The following is a 24,829-nucleotide window of genomic DNA, read 5'->3' as shown; positions in this document are numbered from 1 at the left end:
TGAAGCTTTGTGCCTGACTACAGCCACCGTTATTTTACAGACAGCGAGAAGTACATGTGCAAATTTCAAAGCTTTCGGCTGCTTCTTTTTTAAGGCAAAATAAGGGCAAGCTTATACTATCACTTTTATTTTCGTCTTACTATATATGCTACTTTGTTAACAAACTACAATCATACTGCCCATAATTTTCTTCTCGCTCAGATTTATCAGGTCAAAGTATACATGTTTGTGTAATCCTTTGACAGACCAACACCTTGATTATCAAAGGGCAATGTTGATAGAAAGAGCTACCCTGCATGTATCCTGGAGTAGCGAGAATCGGTTTGCGAAAACTATTGATTGATATGCGGGGTTTAACGTCCCCAAACCAATATATGATTATAAGAGACGCCGTAGTGGAGGGCTCCGGAAATTTCGACCACCTGGGAATCTTTAACGTGCACCTAATTCTGAGCACACGGGCCTACAACACTTTCGCCCCCTTCGGAAATGCAGCCGCTGCAGCCAGGATTTGATCCCACGACCTGTGGGTCAGCAGCCGAGTATTTTAGCCACTAGACCACGGCGGCGGGGCGGTTTCCGAAAAATAATCTACACTCATACTTGTTTGCTGTGCACAAGTGACACGGCTACCTATACATTCACCTTGAAGGACTCGAGGACAAAAACTTTCTCGTATTTGTTCTGATTTCATTGCCCAGGTCTACGCCAGAACAATTTTATGTACGCATTTGCGAATCTCATGGTATATTTTCAGTTTACTTTGTATAGTTTATTCCGTGAACATGCATGACATTTTGCTATAATGTACGACGCCCCGCAGTAGACATTGCTTTCAGCACTGAATACCCCACGGCACCTTGCGTCTAATTCAGAGTGAATACTCTGCATTTAATTTAAACCAAGAATTGCGGCGTATTTCATTAATTTGGGAGAGATTTTTAACTCATAATTTAACAAGATAGGAACATATTGCTTGCAGTCAAGTTGCATGGTTCATTGTTCAGTTTTTATGGCCCATAAACATAATTTAGTTCGTATGTAACCTAATATATGTTACTACCACACCGTTTAGTGTAGATCCACCCATGTACTATTTACTCTCAACGTCGCCTCTATTCATTCCAAAATTTATGGCAGTCATTTGTTTTCGTGTACTGACACACATAGGTGCAAATATATGGCTAACATCACAAACAAGCGGATATAATATTTTGTCATTACTTTAGATTCCTCCAACTTTAACCCTACAATGCTCTGTCAATGGTTTACGTTTACTAAATGCATGAGAACATTTGTAGCAACTTTTATTACTTCGTATAGTGGCAGACGTATTCGCAGGCAGCATCTTCTTTCGCAAGTCATTTGCTTTTCCGTCCTAGGCTGTGCCATAAATAACGACCTCCTGGCATTGCAAAACTGGCCAGCGCGCAGCCTTCAGCACCGTAACATTGCTTTCAGAATTCACAGAAATTGAGCTTTTGCGAATCTCTTTTGACAGCAGCTTTGCCTTGCACGCTTCTAGAATCTATTGCGATGAACGAAAAAGGAATAAAATTTACGTGGAGGCCCGCCCGCGTAATGACATTTTGCATTTAAAACAGCGAGCTTTGTAATAAATGAAAAGACATAAACTTGACCAGCTTTTTCAGTAAGTCCGGGCAGCGCTCATAAACTGAAAGAAAACCAGTATGATCTTTGCATATCTGGGTCAGTCGTGAAATATTCGTGCATTTTTTTGGGTGACTGTTTATTCATGTGATCAGTAGGCCGCATCAATGGAGGCTTTGAAGTTCTCGCCATTGTCTCCGGTAGGTTGTGATGCATCCGAAACCAACGAGTGATCACCATAGTATCGTAGCACAACGCGGAGCATGTCTTTTTCGGGAAATTGCAGGTAAAAGAACAGTACCCTATATTTTTATAACGGTAACGTTGGTTAAGATCTCGCACGACAAATAATGTAACATATGGGTTTGCTAAAAAAATAAAGTCATTCATGTGTTTTTGTTTTTTTATTTGCCTTCGAATATGAACACGCATTTGGTTTATGCTGTCTACCGTATTGCCAGATGCTACCGACATACCAAGCAACTAATCCCCCCCCCCCCCCAAAAAAAAGGGCCTCCCTAAAAGTTGCTTTAGCTCTTGCGATGGATCCCAAAAAAAAAGGCTAAATTTGAGGCATTTTTGTATTTTCGCAAATGCTTCTAATTATAACACAAAAGCCGTTAAATGAAAAAGTGAAGAAAAAGAACGCAAATCTATTTGTTTTTGAAATTGAAAATACAGTAATAAATATGAGGTGATTTGAAGGGAAATGAATATTTCCTCCTAAACATATCCTTTAGAGTAGGTCCTACTATTGCCGATGCATATTTTTTAGTGCACGAAGTATTTAATCTGTCGGCTCCCTCAGAATATATTGTTACCATCAGTAAGCGTGACGAAAACAATATTACCATATATATATATATATATATATATATATATATATATATATATATATATATATATATATATATATATATACACGGTACGAAGAAAGAATGAACACACACAAGTGCTGCAACTATCCAGCTGACAATGAAGCGCCTAATATATTCCCACAATATATATTCTGAATAAGCCCACAGAATTTGTCAAACTGATTAAGCAAGTGAATAGGAAAGCTATGTCCACTTTTTATATGCGGTACTTGCCACATTAGTGCGGAAAGTGAATTTGTACTGGTATGTTTTAAGCACGGTCTAGCGGAGACATTCGTTGGCAGCTAACTTACGTTAGCGAAACATTCTTAATCGGAAACTTTCTCTGAGGAAATGGTCAACGTAAATTTAGTTGTGCTGATTCAATCAGGTTTTTACGGCCTAAATTCATCAAATGACAGTTTCGTGCAGGTTTTTGTTGTTTTCTTTTCGTGGTGTTTTGGGAAACATCAAGGCAAGAATTTCGAAATTTTTGTAAAAGTGTTTGGTTCCGGTGGGCATGAAGTGATGAAAAAGGCGTTATTAGGTATTTCGGCGCTGTTTGTATCTCATTGTTACAGCTTTTCGAACACTGCGAGCACACAGAGGGTGGCTGTCGAAGCCTTATGGAACAAAGAGAAGTTCTGCCCATGTACACAAATTTAATAAAGACAGATGTAGCATTAATATTATCTTCTAAGCTCATACACGTGGTTTCGTAGTAAGTGTGACGATACCATAAGCACTTAGAATAATGTAAACACTGTGCTTTTAACTTGAAGCTTTAGCGTAGCTTACGTGCATAAAAATCGTGGTCCTTCACCAGTGGCATCCTCTGATGATCAATCATTGGAACGGGTAGATCACTGGTTTTGCTGTGAAATTGGTTCGAAATCCGTGGATTCAAACGGCTTGAAATTTTCTAGCCAAAGTTTTTTTTTGCAATTGAATCACTTAACCGGAAACCTGTTAGGAAGGCCTTAGTAAAAGACGTTAACAAATTATTTTCAGTCGTTTCATTTCTCCTTACTGTGACCTTGTTTGAGGCAGGAATACCCGCGCTTAAGCATGCGACATTGGTATTGTTGGCCTTGGTCAGTATACTCTCCTCCAAGCACTCACCGTTTCTGCTTTGCCGTTCTGGACGGGCTGAACGGGGCACGTCACCAGGTTGAGGGCAGCTGTAGCCGCCGACGCCGTCGCATGACCTCTGTTTGTTGTCCAGGGTGACGTGGTCGTGGTTTTGCTCTCCGCACCGGCAATGGAGGTCGCGGGTTCGACCACTTTGCTCGGTGTGCTACCGGCGCTCGACGAAGTGTGCGTCGGGGAACCACTGTTTGACGGCTGCAGGTGGAGTCTCCAGCTGGGCGTCTTCGTGGGCGAGCCCTCGGACCAGGCGTGGGATTCGTTCTTCGAGCGAGTCAGACTGCTTCGCCTGCTGCCTTGGAACAGTGCACCTGTGGACCGGACGTCGGGTACGATCCCCGCGGGTGCTGACGCCGAAGGCTTCGTGGTCGGACACTCACCAGGTTTCCCTGTCAATGACGCGATGCAGCTACGTCTTCTGGCGTGAAGATCCGCGGACGCCATTGTTACGCGTTGTACAACGAAACGTCCCGATGGCGTTGAACTCAACAAAGTAGGAAAAGGTTCTTAGGAAGCGTACCACGTAGTTCCTCGGTAACCACTTCTTCTGTTTCTTGAAGGGGTCACACTGTGAATATTCGTTGCAGTCTCTTTCTTCACTCAGTCCTTCACTGGACAAGTCTAAGATGGTCTTTTGAGTGACCCATGGTAGAGATTTCCAAAAGCATTGTTTTGTTCTTTCCACAACTCTAACACTGCCTCACCTGCGCTGTGAAGCCCGTTCACTGGATTGAACTCGCCGAGTTACGGGAAAGACACGTCCGAAAATGCGGTTAACAAGTTTGGCAACTAGATATCGAAGTTATTTCGAAGAATTTAATTGTCGGCGCCTCACGTTTCAGAAGCCATCTTCAAGAGCTTCACTAACGAGGAAAGTCAACAAAGGCTACTGAGACCATGCTACATGCGTTCGGTTGTTTCTTTTATACAAAGAATGCTGCTGTAGGGCGGGAAAGACGTACAAAAAGTGCGCATGTGCCAAATTCCCAATTTTTCGGAAAGTGCACTTTGCGGAGAAAAGCAAGGGTTATCGTCTGTGCAGTGGACAGATACTGATTGTTAGACGTGTTAAGTTGTGTTACGTGGCTGCAATCAGAGTGCGTACTCGAAGAATTGCCGCCGGTCACTAAGTCCAAGTCATTCTAATCGTTTGTGTAGATGTAACCAATGAAAAGAACGGAACACCTCACTTTGTACGGTCGGTTTCCCTATCTAGCCGGAAGTAGTCGTTGAACACGCTGGGGAAACAATCCACTCTTGCTTAGGATCCTCGTTTCAAATTCGAACACTTCACCTGGGCACGTGTGCCCCCTGTTTTCCTAGTGATTTTTCTCAGATGGGAACTCCTCACGAAGTGACTTTACCGACGAGTCTACACTGCTAAATGGTCTTTCAAATAATCAACCATAACTTTTTTCTTTGTAATACAAATAAACAAAATCAAGGCAATGGCTGCACTTGATGGCTTGGATGCACACTAGCACACACTTCACTTTTCTGAACTCCACCAACCGCGCAATACAAGTTTGGCAGCTCCCGAGTTACAGAGGCCTGTAAGATATCGGGAGAGACAAAATCGAATCCAGGCGTAGTCAGACTGAAATCGCCTGTTGACCTTTCAGGAAAACAGACACCACTGGATCAACTTCCGGAACTTTCCCAGCAAGTAGCAACGGACCCACACTGACGCAGCACAACACAGTTTAACTCGAGTCCTCTTTGCACGACGTCACACTGTCAAACAAATAGCGAATCAGGAGACTTTTCTTCACGTGGTCAAACCAGGCGATTCTGTTCTGTGGGGATGAACTTCAGCCAATTCTTCTCGCGTGTTTTGAAAGTGGACGTTCAGGCAGGCTACGAGAAGTCACAGTCAAGGCAAGCACCGAACACTTTTCGTGCCAACGGACAAAAATTATTACGGCCACACCAAGCACAAGAGAGACAAGAGCAACAGGATTTGTCGTCGTCTTCGGCGAAAGCGCGAGCGTCGGCTCTTTTTCCCGGGAGCGACGCACGACTGTGCTCTCCGCTCCTTCACTGGGACGCACTCTTCTTCCCTGGAGGCGATACAAGCTGCGCCCCGGCGGTGCTTTGTAAAGCGCCGCTCGTTGGCGACTGAGGCCTTCGATCTGGTCTCGCCACCGGAGTTACCGTCGCAATCGCGGCCTCGCTTAGGGGCGCCACCACGGTGAGGCGCTAGCAACTCGATCCCTCTCATCCAAATCAGCCTGAAATTTTCTGCTACCTTGTTTATATTTCTTTCGTTTCCTGTGGTGTGTCGCTTTCTTTTAAAGTAAGCACGCCTGCATCACCGCCTTTATTTTAAATATTACAACCAAAATGCACTGTCGTAGGAAGATTAAAAACGTTATTTGGGCAGTTCTTGTTGGGTCAATATATATATATATATATATATATATATATATATATATATATATATATATATTTTTATATATATATATATATATATATATATATATATATATATATATATATATATATATATATATATATATTTATTGATTTATTCTTGGTGTTTATTTAAACAAGTGTCTGGTACAAAGCCAGACAGAGTAAAAACTCAGGCTGAAAAAAATACAGTGGACTTCTTCAACCGCTTTTTGTTGTTGTTGAAACCTGCTGCGGGAAAGTAGTGAATGTTAAGCTGAATCAATCGTGAACACAGCCTCCCCGCTCATCTTTTTTTTTTGCTGCATCATGTGTGTAAACATCTTGTCGTGTTCCGGTACATCCTATGCTAGTATTTCCTGTGACTACAGCAATTGCGAAATTCCTGAAGGACATTGTTTTTGTATAACCAACTTCAGAAACACTAGGTTTTATTTTCTCAAAAATAGAACACCTATTGAGTAAACAAATATTGTTGTTCACCCCATATAAGAGGGGATTATTTCTAGATGCCGGCTGGTATGCCAATAATGCAGTGGCACGGAGCACACTCCTTGACACAGTGACCTAAATGTATTGTTGAACAAAACGTAGAAGAAATAAAGAGCCGTTTTTCTATTTATGGTAGATTTTTTTCGTACTTTGTTAGAGTGACGATGTCCGAATGCTTTTGAGTGCTGTGACTACTCGGTCTTACACGAACACTTCACAAAAATAAATAATGAAACTTATGCTCAAATAGTTGACTTCAGAAGCTCTTAGTATGGTGTAAAATGAGTGCAGTGTTTCCCATTGTCAATCCGAAGGAACAAGTTTGAGACACAGCTTGTATACACTGCCTTACTATGTCTCAGACTATCTGATACACAAGAGGTGGAGACTAGCATGTCACTTATAGTTGTTTTGTGCCATCAGCTGTATTGGAAAAAAAATCTTTACCACTTATATTCCGCATAAACTTAGAAAGCGTCATTATGCACCACGGGTCCACTAAAAAGTACTATGAGTGCTACGCACAGAAGGCCAACATCACTTAAGATATCTGGAATTGATAACCAAGGAACCTGAAAATAATATTGAACCAGTCGAGAGTATCCCAGTGCTTAAGGCGGGTACGACTCATTTCAGCTGCATAGATTTTTTATTTACATTTTCTTGACGCACCTCAAACAACAGCTGCATGGGTAAGTTTCCTTGTAGAGCTGTCTTTTCTGCCTCACGATGCTAACTGCGGAGAAGAGTGCTTGCAGAAAGGCACGTTTTCTCTTTGGCATTGACCACAAGGTCGTGCCGTTTGGCACGCTTGTTACAGCACTGCAGTAGAAGACGCATTTTCAGAACGCGTTCATCTTAAAGGGGCCCTAAAGAGAAAGCAATTTTCCTGTTATTAGTATACTGTCCTTTCACAATTCCGAAATAATTGTGCCTCACCCCGAGAAGACGCTTGACAAGCGCGAAAGTGCCCAAAAAGAAATGAGAGTGGTGTTGCTATCCAAGGAAAGTGCACTAATGTGACTTCCATAAAAGCAAGTAACCTTATTACCGCTCTTTGAGGATGCCACCATCGAACTTTGAAAAAAGCAGCCTGCACAAAAGGCTGTTACAACATTAGTTTTGATATTGATTTCTAACCCGTGCGTAGCTCGAAGTAGTTGAACCTGCTGCCCAATGCCAGCTGATGGGATCAGGGACCTAATGTACTAAGTTTCGGGACATTCGGTCAAGCCACTTTCAGCCAAATACGATACATACGCTTTATAAAGCAGGGCGTCAGGTGCGTAGATTATGGTAGAAATACAAAAATGCTACCTTGCCTTGAATATTTTTTTTTCTATTATTGAGCGCTTGTTAGGATTAACGACATTGGAGTCCTCAAAGAACACTTTATCAATCCAAACCAATTTATTATTTCGCTTTAGGATGACTAAACATATCTCGTGTACCTTTTTGTTTTTTACCCAGAAGTCGACGAAACGATGCCATCTTTGAGTGCTGTCATTTAAGATAATATAGTACATCACATGTACAACAACAGGGTCGAATGTTACCGCGCTTTATAGAAAAAAACGCAATGCTAAAAAAGCTGTAACTTTTGTTTTTTTCTTGATTTTCACTTTCAGTGAAAATCGAAAGTTTCGTAAAGTTGCATGTAAACCTCAAAACAGCGAGTTAAATCGGGTCGCTTTAGGCTCAATCTTGAGTAAGGCCATGAGCATACCTTTAGAAATAATTGAATCGTCTGATGAATTCTTCAAGTTTTATGTTTATTTCCGCTATTAGAACAGAAAAAAGAACATCGTACATGGTAGCTACACAAGAGGAGCTCCAAAAGCTCAAGGCTACAGTGGGACCTCCTCTTTGAAATTCTATAACAACAATTACTTAGTTTTCAGTAAGAGTGGCAAAACAGGAAAAGAGTGAATTGATAAAAACAACACAAACTCACATACAAGCAAAGGAGCCCCTGTAGTGGTGGTCTAGTGGCTAAGCTACTCGGCTGCTGACCCGCAGGTCGCAGGATCGAATCCCGGCTGCGACGGCTGCATTTTCGATGGAGGCGGAATTGTTGTAGGCCCGTGTGCTCAGATTTGGGTGCACGTTAAAGAACCCCAGGTGGTTGAAATTTCCGGAGCCCTCCACTACGGCATTTCTCATAATCATGTGGTGGTTTTGGGTCGTTAAACCCCACATATCGAATCGATACAAGCAAAGAAAAGGAGTGCCATAAACATTATTACTGGAAGAAAAATATACATCGAGTAGTTAATGTCTAATACAGAAGTAGAATTGTTTTTTTAATAAACCAGTCGTCGATCATTGTTCACTCTAAGATTTCAGTTGTTTTTCTAATAATATTGCTGATAAATAGGCAGTGTGCTGACCAAAATTAGTATCTATAGCAGGCAGTAAAAGGTTTACATTTGAAGCAAATTTTGTTCGGTTAATGTTATACAGAGCATCAGGACAAAACACAGTTGAAGGTGGTTGGGTGGCTTGAAAAGCATGATGGTAAGTTATTATTTGAGGAATTCTCTATGGAACAATTTACTTCTTCAATCAATCAATCTGCATATTACGCTTTGGTGGGATGGAAAATTATGTCGATTCAGATTGAAAAACTGTGGCAGACCTATACAAGCAAGCGAGCAAGGAAGCACGCAAGACAGCCATACATACATACATACATACATACATACATACATACATACATACATACATACATACATACATACATACATACATACATACATACATACATACATACATACATACATACATACATACATACATGCATGCATACATACATACATACATACATACATGCATACATACATACATACATACATACATACATACATACATACATACATACATACATGCATACATACATACATACATACATACATACATACATACATACATACATACATACATACATACATACATACATACATACATACATACAATTTTATTAAATGTATATAAGAATAGGTTGGTGCCAATGCGTCGCGCCGGCTACTCCTTTTTCACGAAAGTCGACATCGCATATTTTGTTGCAAACACAAGGCTATACATGTCTACATAGCGCAACGCTTACGCAATGAGTCCACGTTTTTCAATACTGAGCTCTACGTCGGCATTTTTGTACGTCCATAAGAATCGAGAAAAGCTTTTAAGCTTAGCCATTTCAAAACGCCCACAATGGCAGAGCTTTATGCAATACTCTGTCTTTACGCTTCTTATGTTTACAGCCATGCCCACTTCGATGAGTAGTTATCAGTGACTCACAGCCCTCATTACTTTCTTTAAAAGGAATCAGCTTGGGCAACAAAGCTATTGAGCTCGCATATAAAATACAGAAGACTTACGCTATAGCAAAAGATTTAAACCATGCTATAATGCTACAGTAGGTGCTAAGCCCCTGCGAAATCACAGTAAATGACATAGCTGATCGCATGGCACATGCCGCACATCAGGAATGTAATATATCACTGCTACCTCTGTCGATGAGCGATGCACGATGTCTAATAAATAAGCTGAGCTGTCAACTGTCTACGGAAACCTGGTTCGAAAACGGTGCGCAAGACTCTCAGTTATAAAATATTGATCCCAGTGTAAAATTTAATATTCTGTTAAAGGTTAGCTTATCGGTACAAACAGTCATTCATAGGTTTCGATTTGGTACGGCCTACACGAAGGCATTCCTGTATAGAATAAGAAAGGCTAGCAGTCCTACCTGCTCATGTGGAGAAGCTCAAGAGGCTGTGGCGAACTTCCTTCAAAATTGTAAACGTTATCACGTACCCCAAAAAAACCTTTCATAAAAACTAAAACTCTCAGGATAGGTCACCTCCTTGAAATGCGAAAATCTTGGGTTCTTGGTCAAAAGGAAAGCTACAAGCCACTGCAGTGCGTGCAGTCATTCATTTTCTGAAGGAATCAGAAATAGCTGAAAAGTATTAAGCGAAGAAAATGTATTAACGTCATTGTTAGCCGGTATGATTTAAAAGAATATTTTCTTAGTTTCACTGCGATATCTTTGGGAAAACCCTTCAGAAAACAGATTTGTGTAAATTAGAGTGATTACTTGTGTTTTACACACTAAGTTTGGTGTGGACACACACATAGATAGATACATACATACATACATACATACATACATACATACATACATACATACATACATACATACATACATACATACATACATACATACATACATACATACATACATACATACATACATACATACATACATACATACATACATACATACATACATATAGATAGATAGATAGATAGATAGATAGATAGATAGATAGATAGATAGATAGATATTTGATAGATGAATTCTTGAGGGCAACATCACTGTGCGATTGCCTGTGACAAACCGTGCTATGTGTAATGTGCAGTGTGCATCTCCCCCTCTGTCTCCCTTGCTCCCTTATTTCCTTCTATCCACGTGGAGGGCAGCAAACTAGACTTAGTCTAGTTAACCTTCCTTACTCAGATAACAAAGAGAAGTGGATAGACGTGAGTGCCAAGCAAGTAGAGAGGTAATGCTATTACCGTTGTTACGGAATGCTCACTTCTACCTTTGGAAAGAGAAGCCAATTTCGAGGGAGCTACACCGAACAGGTTTCTCCGGAAGAAGCAAGCAATTGCCATTGTATACGCGTTCTGCGTCCTACGCGCCACGTCAGAACCTATACATAAAGCTAGCACGTGAAGTCGTGGCCTTAAGACTAAGTAGAAGAGCGAATGGAAAGAAACATACCAGTTCTGAGTAGAGTCTGTCCTATCTGTACGAACCCTGTCTCTTTATTCCCAGTGACCTGCCTTCTTTCAAGCACTCTTTCGAACTCTTCGTTTCCCCATATACGGCGTTCTATTCGCCTACGCTCGTGCAGCCACCAGAACGACCTCTTCTCAACCGCGCGTTCCAATCAGAAAAGAAAACAACAAAATAGAAGGCAGCACACTACTGCCTACATTTTTCACTAAACTCTATTATTTATCGGTGCTCAATTTTTTTATCAGTTTTCTCCCTTTGCCGCAGACGCCTGTCAACTTTTATCGCTTTTTTTTATTTAACGGCACTGGTAAGTATGCTTCATCTACGAAGGCAGCAACGACGACGCTGCTACGACCATCGTTCGCTTGCAAGATAGTTTGTAGAGGAGAAGAGGAGGATTGTGGGCTCCCTGAGTGGATCTATTTCGGGAAAGCACTTCCAGTAAGGTGGAGAGAAGGACAGTTACGCCTTTCCTAGGATGAGGAGGAGGAAGCTCAGGCACCTCTTGATAGAAGACCGACGCTGGCTTCCAAGTGCAACCACGCCGATCATGCGGGCCTGTTATTCCTTCTATAATTACTTTCATTTTGCGACTCGTTCTTTTGTTAGACTTTCTTCAATTTTTCGTAGAAGAAAGAGCAGGTTGGTTGAAACGGGTCATTAGACACCAACCACGCGCACGGTGAAGTGATCGAGTGGGTGGTGTTTATGCTAAAAAAAATGGCCTGAATCTACATGTTACACTATAAATGTCGTCGAAAGACGATAGTCTTGCGTCTGGAGAGAGTGAACAAAACGTTTATTTGATGTTCTGCGCAAGAAAATTGGTGAATGGTATTCTGAAAGCACTGCGCGAACAAGCGCATCTAGGTTCGTTATACACGAGCGCCATCTAGCAGTTATCTTTGAAAAAGGCATGGGCGACCATGGAAAATGATGAGCGCCAGTCTCGGAGGTGATGAGGTGTAGAATGCAAAGCGACGGGCAGGTGCCACCACCGTGCCGTTCTGGCAAAGCGTTGGAAATATCTTCTTTAGCAGCGCGTTGCACTGTAAGCGCAGCGCGTTAAACGCTACAGTCCTTAGAGTTACTTGTGTGTTCCTCTTCTAGTATAAAGGCAGACATACAAAACATAGACATCTTGTTACGGCGCCACAGATATGCGTAATATTTGCGTTTTTAATTGACAATCGCACGACTATGACCGCTAAACCTTGAGCAATATTGGTGGGCGCTGCGGATGGGGTTGGTAGTTTGGTGCCGTTTGAGGTATCGTTAGGGCGGACAAACAAACAAATGTACACACAGAGAGACAGACGAAAATTTTTCCGTCGAAGGTCCCCTGGAAAGACTATCGTATTTAAAAGGGAGGGCGACCAATTCAGGGGGCAGGCTGTGCAAATGCAGCACTGATTGTCCCACGGCTTGTGTAAGAGATGCAAGCGCTGAAGTTGCTGTCCTACGGAACTGTCGCTGGCATGCATTGCAGGGAAGCATGCTTAGTAAAGAAAGAAGTTGGGACTTTGGCTATTGTTGTTCGGATCAATGTCCAAGTTCACTGGGAATGTAAAAGAAGACGAACATAGGGTGCTTGCAAATCGAGTGTACAACGGCGTTATATGTCTCGTACCTATGTCCGTGATGGAATGACAAGATAATAGAGAGCGCACTTTATTGGCTCAGACAAAGAGCGGCAGAAAAAGAGCGGGTGAGTTTGTGTGTGATAGGGGCGAAGGGGTCTGACTGGGGAGAAGGAAGTGAGACGTTTCGGCAATAATGAAAACCTGACGTTAAGGGTTTCGTTCGGCGGGAGCATGCGCAATGGAGTGGGTGGAACTAAACACGCATGTCTGCAATTCCTGAGTGAATAATTTAAGATTAAGCTGAAAAAGGCCAGTCAAGGAGGTCCACTGAGCATGCGTTCCATTTGGCTATCTTAGGCGCGGGACAAGTAAATGCCTACTGTTATGTGCCGCGATGAAACACTAAAAGTATTTGCAACTGCATCAGTCGCTACCTTTGGACAGCAGTGCGGGCGCTTCCAGAACAACTCACAAAATACAGGGTTGCTGGCAAAACGCAATTACTTTCGTAATTTTGTTTCTTTTTTAGTTATTATTTATTTACTTTTTGTTTGTATTTCTGTCAGGTAAAAACATCCATCCATCCATCCATCCATCCATCCATCCATCCATCCATCCATCTATCTATCCATCTATCTATCCATCTATCTATCCATCTATCTATATCTATGTATATCTATCTATATCTATCTATATCGATCTATCTATATCTATCTATTTATCTATATCTATCTATATCTATCTATCTATTTCTATCTATCTACCTATCTATCTATCTATCTATCTCTATCTATCTATCTATCTATCTATCTATCTATCTATCTATCTATCTATCTATCTATCTATCTATCTATCTATCTATCTATCTATCTCCTTGTTTTTTTTTGCATACGACTTCATACACACCAGTAAACACATACACGCAACTAAAACATGTTGGCAATTTTTTATTTTTTTAAATTGAACATTTCATAATTCCCTAATAACAAAGCGCTGCCAAGCAGAGCTTTGTAATATAAGTTACAAAAGCTGGGAAGCATCTGCGTTAAAGAAACGCTAAATAAAAGTTCAATCTTGAAATACCGAGTGCTCAGATCTTTGAGAAAGTCAATAAAACTTGCACTCTTTCTCACAAAGCAGGCTTGATTGCGAATCTGACGGTGGAAGAATGGTGCACGTTGTGACATTATGGGCATAGAGGACGAAATGTTTTCCAATTACTAACTTCTCAGTGAGCAAAGTTGGTGTGCAAAGCAACCGGGGGCCAGCCACGATCAGCCGTGAGCTGAAATTTGGCATTCCAGCAAATGAAGCAAAAACAACGCCACCATGCGGGCTCACTTCAACTCCATTCACCTCCCCTCAAAAGTAACTGGTCGTCATTGGGGTTGATAAACTTTCACAAACACTTCTCTAAATATTGGGAAAATTAACGTCGCTGCTGCGGGTAAACAAAGAATTTGTTTCGAGCTATAGGTTGTTTACATCATCAAACGCTTGCGAAAGAGTATTGCCTGTGCGCATTAATGCTGTGAAGGTTATTTGTTTCCGCTGCGGGTGTGTAAACGTTCTGCGTCTCTTCCCAGAAATTCTCCATCGGCTTTCATTGCTTCGAAATGCTCAGAATAATTTTAATCATCATAATACGCACATGCAGTTGCATGAACGACAATACTTCTGTTGGTGGCTAGTTTGTGCCAAACTGTGCACTTTACAACTCTGTCTGGAGAAAGAAAAAACAGGATTACTCGAAAGAAACTTTGGGGCTACTTTTGATCTTTTATTCCGGACGATATTTTTGTGATTTACGGATAACGCACTCCACATTGAGTTTTTCTGTTGTGCTCCTGTGCCAACTAGCGTCCTCCCACCGCCAGGAGGTTGGTACACATCAAGGTACCCAAACGAAACGTATAGCGTGCCTGCAAATGCAATGTGAAATAGCTGCACGAACGTGCAGCTAGGCCACATTGACGTCATACACCAGGCATCTTTTCACGAGCCTTGTGTCATACACCAGGCCTTCGACGTCATACACCAGGCATCTCTGCCTGCTCAAACCAAGATCACAGAGTTCGATGGTATAAAAGTTCGAAGTCATGTTCTTTTTAACAGTGAAATGTCGCTATGTGTTATATATGATGTCCACATCTCCATTACTTTTGGCGACCCTCCAGTGCTGATCAAGGAACTTAGAGACCATATCATTGTCGTCCAAGTATCAAGGCTGGGCAAATTGCGTTGCGTAACGATTGTCTTCAAATGTGACACATTGGCACCACACGTAGAATTGGGTTACTTTCGTCACATCGTCCGTCCATTAACAGCAAGCCCACTCCATGGTAATAAATGTAAAAAAGTGGATCATGAAAGCGTGAAAGTTGCATAAGCGTGGTGATTCGCCTAGGTGTGCAGAGCCACAAAAGACGGAATCCTGCTTTGCAATACCCCGGAAATGTCCCGACTGCCATAGATCACACGAAGCGTCTTCAAAAGACTGTACATTTGTGAAAAAGAATGGCAAGTCTTGAAACAGGTGGCGCGTAAATATTCGAATGCACAAAAAGCCAGTTGATAAGGTGAGAAGTATACAACGAGGTTTGCGTCGGTGACGAACGTCTATGGATACTGCTGCTCAACCTTGACAGATAACGTGATCTTCTGATGATTGATAGGTAGGGATTAACGTCCCAAAACCACCATTTTATTATGAGAGACGCCGTAGCGGAGGGCTCCGGAAATTTTTACCACCTGGGGTTCTTTACCGAGCGCCCAAATCTGAGCACACGAGCCTACCGCATTTTTACCTCCATCCGAAATGCAGCCGCCACAGCCGGGATTCGATCCCGCGACCTACGGGTCAGCAGCCGAGTACCTTAGTTAATAGACCACCGTGGTGGGGCTAACGTGATCTCCTGCCCCGGCGCAGTGGTCTAGTGGGTGAGGTACTTTCCTGGTGAACTGCAGGTCGCGGGACCGAATCCCGGCTGTGGCGGCTGCATTTCCGACGGAGGTAAAATGCGGTAGGCCTGTGTGCTCAGATTTGGGCGCACGTTAAAGAACCCCAGGTGGTAAAAATTTCCGGAGCCCTCCGCTACGGTGTCTCTCATAATCATATGTGATTTTGGGACGTCAAACCCCACATATCGATCAATCAAATAATCAATCAATTATCGTGATCTCTTCTCTCCTTCACCCTCTACCAGAGAGAGTTGGGAGGCTGCCCTGCTCGGCTACTAGGCCTTGGAGAGTCGAAGAGCCCCCGTGGCCAGGGCACGTGCTGCCGGGGAAGCCACAGGGGTCTCGGACTAGAAACTCTTCCTGCAGAGTTGATACAACGTCGGTACTTAAAGTCGCCCCTAATTCTCACTTGCAAATACTTTCGATAGTTGTTTCTCACCACCTGTGTGCGCGTATCACTTGCTCATGAACTTCGACAGCTCATGAGACTTCCCTTAAGCAGCAGTTACCACCACTGCCATCACTATCACCACCCAATGCATTACAGTCAGAGACCCGAAAAGGTGCAGAAGTTTCGAAAGTGGCAGCGGACAGTGCGTGGCCCTCGCTTCCACCACTGTGCACTCATAAAGGGCTGCTCGAGAATGCCCCGCCACGAACATCATCGTCCACAAATGATTTCCACGATAAAAACCGAGGAGTCCTCGCTTTGTTGAGGTATTTTATGACCACGATGTGCACTCTCGTAAATGAAATGACAACGGCATTCACCGAATGCATACGGCAACTTATGTATATCTTGGAGCCAGTCTTTGCGAGCCTTTCTTGAACCATCATGCATTTCAGTCTACTTTTGGACAACCGCAGAAGGACTGGTCTTAAGCTCTTCTCAGTTCTGGGTGCCGAAGTGTGCGCGGCGAACGCTGACATCTGTGCGCTCGTATCACTTGTTCTCTTACTTCTTATTCTTTTCTCTAATATATTTCTTCCATCTCCCTCTTCCCCCATGTATGGTAACAAACCAGGTACAATCTGGTTAACTTCTCTGCATATCCTTTGCCTCTCACTCTCTCTTGAAATTATTTGGTAGTGCGTGTGTGGTATTGTGCGTGTTGTGTTCAACTCAGTTTAGTACGTGACGAGGTTGCGCACGTAAAGTGCCCCCACGGCTGTTTCTGGCAGCTGGTTCACCGTTCTTTGCATCTTCAATGCGCTACCATGAGTGGTTTCCGCACAATCACCGCCTTGTTATGGCATACTGTAGTGCTATTGAATGATTCGGCTAGTATGGAAACTGATCCCCTCGAGTTGGTGCGTTCCTATTGATAGGTTGAACGCCCTCACGTTGAAGCGATCAAAGGAAATTCTCTCAGCACATTTCCTCAATATATTCAAAACATCGAAAAATTGAAGGAAGAGGAAAAGCAGAGAGATAGCAATAACCTTAAGTTGATGTTCGTTGTTGTCAGCACACGAATCGGACATTACTTCACTGACAGGAAAAGAATCGGCCCTTCGTAATGTCGTTTCGATACATAACGCGATGGACGTTTCGCGTTTCGCAATTCGTGCTAACTCGGCTTAGCTTTTTGGCTCATTCACCTATTCTTAGCGGAAGCTGAATGCACATCAAGCCTGAGAAATTCCAAGCCTGCACTTTAGGCGTTACCGTTTTTGCATTCCCGGCAAGGCTACACAGCAACCAACTTGTGAGTTTTCTAAACATTCTCTTTTACCATTTCTAACAACGAAGTGCCAAGAACAATCTTATGCGTGCTTAAACAAAATCGTTATTCTGAATGATACCTGTGTTTCGCAAACTTCGCTGCTGGTGCACGATGATGGAGCTGATGCCTGTGTTGCCAACTGTCACTGAGCTGTCCGCTTCTCATCGCTAGCCATAGGTATAGCTAGCCACACCTACGCTTCGTTGAGCATCTTTTTGTGAGACATTCACATTACAGGTAGTCATTCTGTCTTGTAGGTTCAGTTTTATTTGTAACTTTTGTCGTGTACTCACTTTGCGTCCACAAAAAATTACCGGCTGCAGTTCAGCTATAAGCATGGCTCCAGAAACAAGATCAATCAGTAGAGACCATTGCAAGAAGCCGCGTTGTAGGGGTAGGAGCAATGGAACAAAATTTACAGCGTCTCTTACGTATTCGTTTAAAATTACTTGAAAGCTAAAGACATCATTTTTCTCCGAGAATATGTATTGAGCATCTTATCCCACCCACCAACACCGAAGGTGTTTTGTAACAACCATGGTATTCCAATGCCTTGGCGATAGGCCCTTCGTTGCCCAAGAGACGATTTTGTCTGATGACCTAGTCACCTGACTCCACAAAGTCTGACGATATCTGAAACTTCAAAGCCAAACGGTCACGTGATCACCTGAAGACTACTTTTTGCATCTCCGTGTTACACTAACGACGACAGTCAATTTTCGGGTTTGATGAGGCACCTAGTTCTCCTTGAAAACACGAAGAAATAAAGGAGGTCTCATGCGTGTACACTTGATAAGGACGCGTTGGTTGTGTTACAATCAATTTTTTGCTCTGATTGCTAAGCACCCGACCGCACTAAATGCACGTCCTGGTGGGTTTAGAACGTTTCAAGCAGTGAACAGCCTGCAAGGGAGAAATTGCGACTTTTCTGAATGTTTTTTTATTATTTGTGTGATCCAGGAATACGAACTAGGGCATGTTCTTTCCGTTTGGCTTTGCTGTCACTGTCGTGTCCGTTTGTATACCCTTTACGCCTGCTGCTATCATTCAAGGCCAGAAGCGACTCTGCCTAACGTATTTCGACCAATCGCACACCGTTGTGGCCAGAGCGCGCGAAGCATCTCTTACGTGCAGAAGGTTACCCGTCGCTTACGTTGTCACAATTCCGCCGGCAACATCCTAGTGATATACGACAAAGACATGTTTCGAGCCGTTCCGTGTTAGGTCTGCCTAATAACGTACATGACAAAAAATGAAGGATTGCCGGAACGCAGCGTTATCAACTCAGCACAGGTTGACAGTCTAGATTCATTCTGCTGCGCTTGCATGTCTACAAACTCTCGTGGAGCTTATCTCTAAAGGTCAGGAACACAACGCACACACTGTGATTACATTCGTTGAAACAAAGGGAGCCTTTCGTATTACTTCTTTTAGTGTTGGAGTAGGCGCTTGCTAAAATGCAATAGACGGAAATAATAAATCTTCGAGTGCGCTTGCTTGTTAACAATGCAAGACATCAGGCTGTCTTCAGTGGTATGCGATTTCACGTAGTACGCGGATACAGTGAATATCAATGACAGGTCATGGAAACAGGGACGCTGATGTCTAAGGGTTATGCTGAAATGTGGGGTACCCGTGTACTCCTTAGAGTGAATCACGCTTTTTGCTGCGAAGCAGCTCTTTGACTCACGTGTGTAATGCCGTACGTACGTGCGTCCATTCTAACACCCATACGAACGTGCCGCAACGCGTGCTCCTCGCCACAGGTCTTGGAGCGGTGCCAAGTAGGTCAAGCCACAGCTGCGCGTTGACGTCACGCTCCCCTCACACGCTTTCCTCACAGGTGCACACTGACGTTACTCTCACCTTCACCCGCAATACACTCGACGTAGCGCGCGCTTGCAACACAATTCTCCCTATCTTCACCCTCTCCACCGTCCACATCGCTCGACCACACGTCGAGTGTAAACACACTTTCACTTCGTTTATTCACGACGAAACTTACATGAAACTCAACCCGCCTTCCGTGTCTTTGAATTTCCAACAAATGTTTACTCGAGTCCACCGAGTTTCGCTTCAACCCGTCATTCTATGACGTGCGTAGACGCCCGTTTTCACCGAATTAACGCCGTGCGCACCACTGCTGCTTTGCATCCCGTCAGGGTTGCCTTCAAAAAGATGTTTCATAATTTTAGATGCGGAGCATCTTATACTCGCGCCTTGTAGTGCGCCGTCCGCACCGCTTCTCGAACATTCGACAGCTGACGCGCGCGCATGCGCCGTCGCGCCGTCGCCCACTCTTCCACCATCTGTGCATCCCTTCCTCCTCTACACACCGCGCGCGCTTCACTCCTCCACCATCTGTGCACCGTTCCTCCTCTACACACCGCGTTCGACATCTACAATTCTCCTGATTCTCCAGTGGACGCGCATGTGGCGTCGCACTTCGAGAACATTCAACAGCTGACAGTGCATGCGCCGTCGTGCTGTATATATACTCAAGGTCGGCGCTCGCTCGCTCAGTTGCCGCTCGTCGGTTGGTTTGTACGGCGCGTCGACGTCCAAGGTCGCGGTGAAATGAATTCCAACGAATCCACAAACACAATGATCGACGTCCCTTCGACCAGCGCCGCCCTTTCGCATACGTGTGTACGTGTTCACTCATTTAACACCCCCTCCTACAACCACGTTAACCAATTTAGCCATCGACCCAAGTAAGTCGCAATTTAACACCCCATTTCACAACCACGTTAACCAATTTAGCCATCGACCCAAGTAAGTCGCACTTTAACACCCCGTTAACCAATTATATGGTCCGCATCCTCCTCAGTGTTCTCCCGAGGGAAGCTGCGGGCAATTTTTTTATTGAAGTGATGCATGAGAGAAGTCGGTGCCTTTATGGTGGAATGTGCGACTTGTTGTAGTGAAGATCTAGAAAGGTAGATACAAAAACTACAATAAATGACACGTATCACGGGAAAGAATCATACGTGTCACACAGCACTATGAAATAGTACTTGAAGCACAAATGTTTGTGCGTGCATTCAGGAAGGCGAGACTAGCGACCACGTGTGTATATGTAAAACTTGATTTCAAAGGAAGGTATTGTATACCGGATATACTCAATGAAAATTACTAGTTTGAATGGCATAAGCGTACGCAAGGCAAAGTTTTGCAGCATCTTGTGGCATTTCTCGGCATTCTGCTTTTGGTTAACAGTCAAGTTTTTATGAACATCTCGTAAAAGTTAGTTTATTTTTCTGTGCTCGCCAAGATACTCAAGAAAACTTTATATCGTTACAAAGAAAGCACTGTCATTTCCTACAGCGAGAACACATTCAGGAAAACAACTTAAGTAGACTATTTCACTGCTACGATTATTAGCATTAAATGGAATGATGCATTAGAGAAACAAGTCAGAAATGCATTGCTGAAATCAGTCTGGCGTAGAGTTACTACTCACACGATATATACTTACACCACAATGTATAATCACGTATCTGCTAGATAACCCTATAGTAACACGCCATCGGCTTGTGTAAGAACGTTCTAAATATATGCTGGATGCCGAAAAATTGAAGTATACCATTCGCACCCGAAGTTACTTGCAAGCTCTATAACCTATGCTCTAAATATAATAACAATGTCTTGTTATTGTGTGGTTTCCCTTTTCTATAAGCTGTGCACTGTATTGAGAGAAAGAAAAGTGAACTATGCAGATCCCCAAACGTACTATGAGTGAGCTGAGTGTGGTGGTCCCCAAAGCAAGGGATTTAGGCGGCGAAAAGCATGCCGCTATGGCGCGAACGGTCTCAAAGACGAGGTTCACAAAGTAGGCCTCGAACTTTACATATCTTTACTCACTTCGATCACGTCAACTTTTATTCCTAGATAGAGAGTTCTTCGAACTAAAACTGACACCTGTTACAAAGTTCACGAGGGCGAACTCACGACGGAACACGAGAGCAATCGTAAGTTCACAACAGCCTTCTACGCCGATTTTCATTTTCACAATGGACCACGAAAGTGAGGCTAAATTGAGCAGCGCAGACTGAGCGTACACTGCTTCGATTCTCGTAAGCTAGCGGGCATAACAGCAAGTTTATTCTCCTTAAAATGCAACTTGGTCTAGCTTAAAACAGTTTTCGTGTGAACTCACTGGTTTGGAGATATTTCCATCAAGCAAAGCAGTGGACTTCTCTGAGTAGCTCAGAACCACTCGCCCCATCACTAGAGACCCAGCTGACACACCGAGGAGACCGATCTGATAGAGGCCTTAAGTTAGGACGCCTCCGCTGAATTATTCACTATATCCTAATGCTGGATAATGATTTTTTCTATGAAATTTATTTCTTTTATTCCCGCGATTTTGTATGTCACTTTACGTAGATTGTTTTTAACGGCACCGATGAACACTTCACTCTTTTCCGTGCATATTCGGCTGAAAACTGCGACTTCAAAAATATTCATGAAAAGTATTTTTTAAAATAAAATAATTGCATTGCGCACAGATGATTTTGAAGCATAAATAATTGAGAATAAGGGCCGATTCATTTGGAGGTAATTAAAGATATTTGATTGAGCTTATTGAGACAGAGCAGCCATATGATTCGTTCCGCCACATGACGTAGCGGGTGCCAACCATTTCTCTTCGTGGCCTCTGAGGTGCACATACGAATCCCGACAAAACGCAAGTGTTCATGTGAAAAATACATCTAGGCACACTAACACCGACGTTCTACAGCCACACACATTAGTAAAATATTAGAGTTACCCACAGAATCTTGTTTTATGGCTGGATGGATGGATAGATAGATGACTTTATTGGTCCTTCAGAACGGGCTTTAGCACGTTGCGGGCCCCTTCTACGTAGAAAGAAAAAGGCCAAGTCTATCTGCTGTGTCGCGGGCCCGGTGGATTGCCCGTAACTGTTGTTCGAGTCCGGAGCTTGTAATAGCTCCCTCCCATACGGACAGCGTGATGATTTCCCTGCAGCGTAACGTTGCGCACCGCCAGAGCATATGTTTCAGGTTAACTATAGTGTCGCAGAAGGAACATGTATTATTTGACTGTATTTCAGGGTAAAATTTGTTCAATAGCTCGTGGGTAGGGTACGCCCCGTCCTGAAGAAGCCTGAGGGTCAGAGCCTGAGGTCTGCTTAGTGTTCTGTTCGGTGGAGGGTATTGTCTTCACGACAGGTAAAAATATTTCGTAGGTTCATTATACCAGCTGGGAGGGTTACGGTTCTCCAAAACGTCAGCGTGATGAATTTTTATTTGTATATAAACGTTGCGTCTTACCACTGATTATTGTCCTTTCATGGGATGCCTAACTAGAGCATTTGAAGTGTAATTAAATAAATAAATAAATAAATAAATAAATAGATAAACAAATAAACAAATAAATGTTGGGGACGGTGATAGTGTTAACGTGTGTATTTATTATTCTGATTTAAAAGTAATATCTCTCGCTCTACTACTTTCCAACTTGAGAAGATTATGAACAGTTCTATATTTGGCGCATTTATGAGCACTGAAAATTCAGATGTAATGGTAACAACAATATTTCTCGGCCAAGACACGAAAGTATGACCCTAAGACCATTAAACGCATTATTAAAACGCTGCGCTACCAAAAAGAACAACTAACAAAAAAAACGCCTTCCCGTTTTTGTGAAGCACTCGCTTAACCCTCATTTCCAAATCACTCATTCGCTTGAGTAATGATCGTAATTAAAATATGACGGGCTCTGTTGAATGTTCAGCGAGAACGTGAAAGAAATAATTCTCAGATATGCATGGTCGAATTGCGGATTGTATTAATACGAAGAGACTTCTCTTAGATACAGTTGTTTTTTTTTCTCATTCTGACATCTGAACCGTATTAGGGCACAATACTGCCGCTTTTATCACTGGCCTGCAAAAGTCTTCAAAGAGAGGGGCTCTTCACATACAACGGTCAAGGGGTTCTTGCTCCTTCGCTAATTAGAAAGGCCGTCGCAAATGACAAGTATAAGTATAGCAGGAGGCCACTGAGTGCCCATAACAATCGGCTGCGTATATATATATATACATATATATATATATATATATATATATATATATATATATATATATATATATATATATATATATATATATATATATATATATATATATATATATAAATATATATATATATATATATATATATATATATATATATATATATATTTCCGTGTTTTACACATTATTAATGAGATCTAAAAGAAAGACAATAATGCCCAGGAAAGTATAGGGGAAGATATTAGACCGAATTGTAATGTAAATATGAAGAAAGAAAAGTGGGTGAAAAGATAACTTGCCGTGGGCCGAATCCAAACCTGCGACCTTCTAATGACACGTTCGATGCTCTACTACTTGGGCCACCACGACAGCCATCCCCCCAGCCACTTTATTGGGTTTTATATGTGAATTAAACGTTTATATGTGAATTAAACTTTCTGTAGAAGCACTCCTAAAGAAGCTGCCCCGAAATAATCAATTGCACATTATCTGGTCAGTATCGCAAGGTTTCTTCGCCCGGGTCTCTAAGATGATTTTTTGCGCTGTATCACTGACATTGAATACACATTTTTTTTACAGCGGCGTAGCCAATTAACTAACAAATTAGAAGTATAGTCACTTAGTCCATTAGTATAATAATCATGAAATATTAGCACATTCCACGCACTTCGGGAATCGGTGTAGTGTGATGCAATCAGCAAGGGGCAAATCATGCGGTACATAACATGCGCGTCTTTACTTAGTCTACATGTTTGTACGTGTCACTTATGTTCGTAATGCAGTCACATACCCCTACCTCTTTGGCGGATATCAAGGTACCAATTGGCTGCTAGCGCATAATGAGCACATCATGTGAATCATGTTGTACTTTGTATGCGTGTGGCGATTTTCAAGTTACCATCTGCTTTTTGTGTTCACCATAGAGTGAGCGTACAATAAAATTTTGGTCTATAGCAAGCTATCTGGACGCAAGTGCACCATGAGCGTGGCATAAAAATTGCTTTGTACATGACACGCATGTCATGATTTCGTTTCACCACCTGCCGCATACATTCCTAGCACAGTCACGTCTCGCAACACTCATTTCGGTGTACACCAAGCTAGTGAGCCACGAGTAAGCCATGAGCGTTGCATACAGGTTATGCTCTACATGACAACTCATGAATTATACGTGAGCACTTATCATTCATGTT

At 42.7% G+C, this 24,829-nt stretch overlaps 1 protein-coding gene and 1 long non-coding RNA gene across 3 annotated transcripts in view; one reads left to right on the top strand and one right to left on the bottom strand.

Moving 5' to 3' along the window:
- Positions 1–5,719, bottom strand: part of LOC142767441 (uncharacterized) — a 226,054-nt gene extending 220,335 nt beyond the window's left edge. Inside the window, exon 1 of the mRNA XM_075869109.1 lies at positions 3,591–5,719. Within this exon, the coding sequence (XP_075725224.1) occupies positions 3,591–4,058 (468 nt within the window). The 5' untranslated portion in view covers positions 4,059–5,719. The remainder of the gene's footprint in view (positions 1–3,590) is intronic.
- LOC142767443 (uncharacterized) overlaps positions 1–24,829 on the top strand; it is a 525,683-nt gene that overhangs the window by 159,205 nt on the left and 341,649 nt on the right. The gene's annotated exons all lie outside the window — the stretch shown is intronic.

The sequence above is a fragment of the Rhipicephalus microplus genome, chromosome 7 (assembly GCF_043290135.1).
Source record: "Rhipicephalus microplus isolate Deutch F79 chromosome 7, USDA_Rmic, whole genome shotgun sequence".
Taxonomy (NCBI): Eukaryota; Metazoa; Arthropoda; class Arachnida; order Ixodida; family Ixodidae; genus Rhipicephalus; species Rhipicephalus microplus.
Note: the sequence above shows the minus strand (reverse complement) of the source record. Positions and strands in the feature narration are given on the sequence as shown.